Raw genomic sequence first — 7579 nt, 5'->3', positions numbered from 1 at the left:
CTCCTTCACAGATACTGCCAGACCTGCTGAGCTTTTCCAGCAACTTTGTTTTCGTTCCTGATTTACAGCATCTGCAGTTCTTTTAGTTTTTACACTGTATAGAATTTGGGCCCAAATATTTTGCGATGATGAAGAGGAAAAGGTGGAAGTGGCCTGAATTGCAACGATCTCTCCTGAACACACTGCTTCCCATTTCTATGGAGGCAGGACTGGACCCAGGCCAGGTTTTGCACAAGCATGTTTTAAAGAGGCCATTTAGATCACGTGAGATTTTGGAATGCCAGTAATGTGGAACTGGATCTGTAAAACTGTCAAAGATGTGTCAAATTTGTCAAACCTTCCCAGAAACATGAAGAAGCATCAAACTTGTCGAGAAATGTCAAAACTGTCATGTACTGTCAAGAAGGATCAGAAGTTTGAAGAACTGTTTAGAAGTCCCATACCTGTCAAAAACTGGGGATTTACAAATGAAAGCTCTTTTCTCAACAGAGTGGTCTAAATGCAGAACTTTAAGTAATAGAGTTTTTTATTGAATTTATTATTGTCACATGTAACGAGATTCTGTGAAAAGTATTTTTTGTGTGCTAACTAGACACACCAGACCTTAAATAAGTACATCAGGGTGATAGAACAAATGCAGAATACAGTGTTGTAGCTGCAGAGAAAGATCAACTCTAACATATGAGAGGTCCATTCATAAGTCCAATAATAGTGGGGAAAAAGCTGTTCTTAAACCTGTTGGTAGAAGTTTTCAAACTTTTGTATCTTCTGCCTGATGAAAGAGGGTGGAAGAGAGTATAACCAGGGTGGGAGGGGTCTTTAAATATTACCAAGGCAGCGGGAAGCGTAGACGGAGTCAATAGAAGTAAGGCTGGTTTTCATGATGGACTGGGCTGTGTTCACAACTCTGTAATTTCTTGTAGTCTTGGGCAGAGCAAATTCTCCTCTGTTGCATAGGTACTCATAGATACTAGGTGAGTTGGAAGGAGGAAAGGGTAGAACTATGGGTTAGTATGATTGGCACTGAGATGGTATCTGTGATATGAATGAACATGGGTGGATGGTGGAGGAGCATACAATGGCATAAAAGGTATGAAGGCTGTGGGGAATTGGTAGAGGGGCTTATGTTGCCATGTGTTGACATGGATAGTTCATGGGGACGTGATGGGTGAGCACCGGTGAAATATTTGATATTTTATTCTTTTGTACAAATTTTTGAACAGTGAACCTTCCGGATCCTCTCAACAACTCTTTCTGGGTATCCCAGCGAAAAAAAAAAAATCCAGTGCAAACTTCTCCCAGAAAATTGGCATGGGTAGCTGGGATTTCCCTCATTTCTGTGCAACAGATCCAGGAATACAAATCCTCAGACTCTAACATTCAGGATTAACGTGAAATAAATATGAATTAAAAAACAAATGGATTGAACATCCTGTAAGTACACTTTACATGGGTGATGCAATTGTGATATATTCCACCGACATGTTAGTAACACTGCAGGTCACCTCCGACTTCCTTGCAAGGGATTCCAATTCTTCACTTTCAGGGATGTAACCTTGGAATCCTTTCAAAGCTATCTGACCTGGACTGACTCAAAAGCTGTTCACGTATTGGTAGTTGAATCTGTTCTCCACAGACCAAAGTTCCCTCGGAATCACAGAATTGTTAAACCCATTGTGTCTGCACAGGCACTCTGAAAGAGTATTACGAATCATTGTGTCATTCTCCTGTCCTTTTACCGTAACCATGAAAATTGTTTCTATTTAAATAACCATCTAATCCAGGCAATCAGGAAGACTGAAGGAGTATTGACGCTTATTTCAAGGGGGTTGGAGTATAAGAGAAGGGAAAGCAACTGTTCAAGATGCTGGCGAGACCACATCTGGAGAACTTTGTGCAGTTTTGTTCCACTTACTTAAGGAAAGATATCCTGTCATTGGAAACAGTTCAGAAAAGGCTCACTAGGATGATCTCCAGAGTGCCGGAGTTGTCTTGTGTGCAAAGATTAAACAGGGTGAAACTCCACTTATTAGCATTTAGAAGAATGTGACATGATCTCATTGAGATGTACAGGTTTCTTAAAGGGGTTGACAGAGTAAATGCTGAGAGGATGTTTCCCCTCATGGGAGACTCTAGGGCTGGATGGCATAGTCTCAGAATAGGATGTCTTAGCCTTCTCTTCAAAGAAAACCCCGTGTCCAATCAATTATCATCATTGAAGTTTTGTGTCTAGAATCATTCTCACAAACCTCTTCTGCATGCAATCTCGTTCTTTTTAATGTGGTGCCCAGAATTGTCACAATCCTCCAGCATAGATCTAGATAGAATCTTATACTACTTCAGTGCAACCACCTTACTCCTTTACTCAATGTCTGTATTAATAAAACTTAGAATCCTGTATGTTTTATTAAGTGCTCAGGCTACCTGTCCTTTCAACTTTAATGACTTATGCACATAAACACTTAGATTTCTCTGCTCTGTACATCCTTCAGGCTAACACCCTTTATTTTATACCCTGTCTTCATGTTATTTCTACAAAATCTATCACCTTACACTTTTCAGCACTGAACATCAACTACCACCTGTCTACTCACTCCAATAACTTGTCACTTTTTTGTATTTTTTTGATACAACTATTGTAGCTTTACACTGCCCTTCTCATCGTTTACACTGTGCGTCATCTGGAACCTCAGAAATTATCCCCTGCATACCAAGATCTAAATCATATAAGGACAAGCAAGGGTCCCAAGCTGCTCTATGAGCAAGTCCACTACTAAATATCCATTAACTATTGCCCTCTGGTCCCCCCTCAGTCAATTTTGTATTCATATTCCATTTTCTCTTTATTCCACTACACATAATTCTTCTCACAAGTCTGTGGCATGGGTCTACATCGAGTCCTTTTGCAAGTCCCTGTACACCACATCAATACCATTACTCTCATCAACAGCCTTGACTTCACCTGATGAAAGAGCTGCGCTCCGAAAGGTTGTGATTTCAAATATACCCATTGGACTATAACTTAGTGTTATGTGACTTCTGACTTTGTCCATTCCAGTTCAATACTGGCATCTCCACTTCACAACAACCTTGGACAGTCTTCCCTCCTGGCCACCAATTGAGGGCTGTAGGAAGGGTCTCAATCTCACCAGCACTGGTATTCACTTAGTGGAGAACAGGAAACTTTACACTCGGCCCTGAGGGAGTATCTTGCAGGCTTTCCAGACGGTATCGCAGTCAAAGACACTCAGCACTTGATTGAGGCATGCAGTATTGTGAAAGAGGACCCTGTGACAGCCAACACTACCTGCTTTGCTCTTGATACTGATCTGCACCCCTATGACCTGCACCCTTAAACTGCCATCACATTTCTCTAGCAGGGGAGTCTTAGTGATCCTGAGCACCCCAACCCAGGAGTGTTGCCCGTGACAATGGCTGTTGGCCATCGGCACAGAGTTCAGCAGGGCTCCCCGAAAGGTTGTGATGCAGGATTCTTGCCAACTCTCCAGCTGACAGGCGAGATATACCTCACCTCCATTAAACACCACCCCCTATTTGCACGTGAAAGAGAAAGAAATCACACAAAGACATCAAATCACTATGAAAGCCAGTAACTTTACTGATTTGTCTGCAAAATACAAATTATACCTTATTTCCAGCGAGAGAAACTTGAATTTTCTCATAAAAATTTTCACTACAGACAGCTGAATTAAGTCCCTTGAGATACATAGATGTAGTTTAACTTAGTTATTAACATCTTTTTGTCATCAAGTGGCGACAAAGTCCAGCTTATGCCGCTGTGAGCCTCTTTATTTTTGCTGCAAACGTCCACATTTCCCCATTTACAAGCAATCATTTTGTATTACTATTGTATAATGGAAACAAATCCTCAGAAAAAAATAACAGCAAACCAGCTGGAGCAATCCAAGTATGTTTAAGGTCAATAACAATAGTCCTTCTAAATCAATCCAGGGCTACAGTTGATAACAGTTCCTTCATAACAGCACCGGTACCATATTTAATTGCTTAATTAACAGACCGCTTTAAACTCTTTTGAGGTATGGATGAATTTGAGGTATGAACAGGGCAAGTAGAATATGTATAATAACCTGAACACAAAATAAAACAGAAAGCAATTAGAGAAACATATTTGCAAAACTGTGGCTAACTGCCTGGATTGCTCCACATCTTTGGTTAAAATATTAACAAAAGCCTTTATCATTACCCTACACTTGAAGCACTCTAAATAAACATTATTTGATCAGTCTTTCCAGAACTCTTTAGTGGCAGGAAACCAGCGTAAGAATAAAGATGCCACATTCTACACAGCGGATGGCACAAATAGTAACAGTTGAAGCACTCACAATTTATTTCTTAGGCAATTCTTCTTCGAGCAACAAAGTGGTTTTATGGAACACTGTTGATTTTAATTGGTAATTGTGTTTCTCGTAAAGCCAAACCTTCAAGGCATACTTTACAGGGATTGGGATACATTTGTGTGTGTAAACAGTATATTTCTTGCTTTAGGTTTCCACTTAAAAAAAAGACTATTTCAATGGTCAACTATAAATAAATATATTGTCAGACTTTTAAAAATAAACTTTACATAAGTATGATACTGAATTGAGATAGCTAGCTGATTTTTTTTTCTAAAGAATACCTTTTCCTGAATGCTGTATATTTTGATGGTGCGACCATTTTCTAGGGCTATTAAAATATTTCATTTGGGGCAACATTGGGATATCCCATTTATCATAAACTCTGTCTTTTAGAGGTAGAATAGTGGATTTTGCAGAATATTCTGTCAAAGCTGATCTGGTTTGCTGATATTTTCACTATCTCAGCTCTTACTGTATGACATCTGCTGGCACTGATATGTCAACTCAAGTTACTGGCAGCAGTAATGCATTGCAAACATCAAGATATCAGTAAGTGACTTCGCTCTCACTTCTGCGCAGTATAGTAACAAGCTTTTTTTTTGATGTTCATGAGTTTTATGAAACAGAAAATAACTTAAGTGCCCCCAGGAAAGTGCCACTGCTATTTTTTTTTGCCTTGCAGTAAAGAACATTGCCTAAATCTGTTAGCCAATGGTTTTGTGAGTAAATGAGAATATACAAGGGGCTCTGCCCCAATAATTCTTAAAACCATAGTACTGTATCATTATATGCTAACTCAGAATTAATTCTGTGGTCAAACATACGGCGAAATAATAACACTTGGACAATAATAAGTAGAGGGTTGTAGGTACAGAAAGGAGTGACCCATTATGAATTAGGTTGTGCTTCTCAATTGCTTTTTAAAAATTGTGGATATTGATTTGCTGTTATGATATTTTGCTAGTAGCTCGATCTACAAAGAAATCGATTACTTAATTTGCAAAAGGTTATTGAATTAAAATAGAGTTAGGAGTCTGTGGCTGCCTGATATTCATTTATTGAGTGAGTCATTACTGAGAATTGCTTTTTAGTAACATGTAAACGTATTACAATGAAATTGTGAAGACATGAAAGTTAACTGGGATTGAAGCTTTAAATATAAATTAGCTTTGAAAATTCATTTAGCATCAAATTGAACTATTACAGAACTGAATGAAAACACACAAAACACACTCACACGAGTTCTTATTCAGGTTGTGGTTAGGGGCTATGATTGAGAAAAGTTATGTTTTCATTAACAATTTTTAAGAACACATTCTTTTAAAAAAAATTTGAAACATATAATTGACAAAATATCCACTGGTAATTCTTTAGATTCAAAAATTCCTGTTTAGAAAACATACAAATCCAAGTAAAGTGAAATAACTAATTTTGCCAAGTGATCACACTGGATTAAGAATAGTTTAACATTTCACCACGATGCTCAGGATCACAAATTGGCTAATTGAATGTACTGAGGAAAACTACCCTTGAAGCCAAGGTACTTCTGAAATTACCCCAGTACCCAAAATGACAGGCAGCCCTACTCCTTTTCATGTTTTAATTCCTGAACAGTAACAAAATTTAGCATACATACTAAACCCGTCCTCCCAACTGGTTAACCTTGTTATACGGAACACAGCCAACTCTGATTCTGCAGAAAGGTGTGCAGAAAAGATCTAAAGAATTTAGTTACTTAAACGTGCATATGCACAAATACATTCTCCCCTCCCCCACTAATAAGATAACCAAAACAATGTTTGCTATGACCATAATTAATATATATTAGAAAGCTATACACAAGCATGTTAATTTCACAGATTTTAAAAGTTTTTCTTAATATTATTTTATATAATTAGAAATACACAATTCAAAAACAAAACCTCTACAAAGAGAAAACAGTTATCTTGGTTAGCAAAGCGTGGAGTTTTTTTCATGGTTTAGGGTAGTGCTTCCTTACGAAGAGCCCAATTCCATTATTTTTAGGACTGTTTAAAATACCAGCAAAGCTATCAGGAAAAAAACATTTTGGCTTAGGTAACTACAAAAAGCCACAAATGCTTTGCAAATGTCTTTTCTTGCTTCCATATGAAAATATAAGCAAAATGTAATGTACATCTTTTTAAAATCCACTTAAAATGTTAAACAGACCCAGAATTTGGACTTTTCCACGTAATAATGATATTTAATTATTTTGTCAAAGTATAGTCCTCATTTAAATGACTGATGCATTTTATTGAGTGCCATACTCTGGTGATATGCCTTTTTTCCTTTAGTATGTTCAGAGATGTCAATTGACCAGTTTGCTTTTTTGAGAATGGTCACCCATATTTCTGGGCCTGTCAACCACCTATACATATATAATTTTTTTTTGTTTTTGTTGCATAACAGCTGCACTTTCTTTCTCAGCAAAGATCCGCCAGTTCTGGCAAATGTTTCCTTTTAATCTGCTATTTACATGTAAATACGTTGAACCTGCAACATGACACTATCTATTGTAACATACATTTTGCAAGGGAGCACAGCAATGTAAAAGAGTTAGCAGTTAAATCTACATTGTACAAGGGTTTTCTTTGTACAACTCAAGTGCTAAAGCTGTTATCTCAGCAATTTACGTTACTTTATATCACTGAGGCAAGTTAAAAGTACTTTTACAAAACAGAGTACCTGACTTATTTTCCACACACGGCACATATAATGTTGAATTCCCCCCTCCCTCCCTTGCCCTGTAATGTAGCGCACACACACACTGCAAGAAAAAAAAACATTACTGAAGAATCTTATCATGTTGCCCATCCTTCAGACAGCCTCATCCGCTTGACAGATGGACTTTCCCTTTCGTCTGGCGAAGGCCTTGTAAGTCCGATGGGAGAGTGGAAGTCATTCCTGTGATCCTCTCGGTCACTTCCATCATAGGAACTGCTACAGCTGCTCAGACTATCCACTGGCGATCGCCCTGCATCGAGCCTTGAGTGCTGCGGATATCCCAAAGGTGTGTGGGTGCGGTCTCTAGGAGGAGAAACAGGTTCTGACTTGATGTTGAGGCTTTGAGTAGAAGGCAGGGAGAGATTTGAATTCTGAGATAAGTGAGTGCTAGTACAAACTCTGTAGAAGGAAAGGAAACCAGTTACAGAATGAAGAGGGCAATTGCCCCCACCTAC

At 38.4% G+C, this 7579-nt stretch overlaps 1 protein-coding gene across 2 annotated transcripts in view; it reads right to left on the bottom strand.

The window, feature by feature from the left end:
• Positions 1-3595: 3595 nt before the first annotated feature.
• mef2cb (myocyte enhancer factor 2cb) overlaps positions 3596-7579 on the bottom strand; it is a 134209-nt gene continuing 130225 nt past the window's right edge. The window contains exon 6 of one of the 2 annotated variants that reach the window (XM_048592620.1): positions 3596-7523. In XM_048592620.1, the coding sequence (XP_048448577.1) occupies positions 7202-7523 (322 nt within the window). In that variant the 3' untranslated portion in view covers positions 3596-7201. The remainder of the gene's footprint in view (positions 7524-7579) is intronic. The other variant, XM_048592627.1, reaches the window with a different exon arrangement.

Source organism: Rhincodon typus, chromosome 3, assembly GCF_021869965.1.
Source record: "Rhincodon typus isolate 14 chromosome 3, sRhiTyp1.1, whole genome shotgun sequence".
NCBI lineage: Eukaryota > Metazoa > Chordata > Chondrichthyes > Orectolobiformes > Rhincodontidae > Rhincodon > Rhincodon typus.
This window is presented reverse-complemented; position numbering and strand designations above follow the sequence as displayed.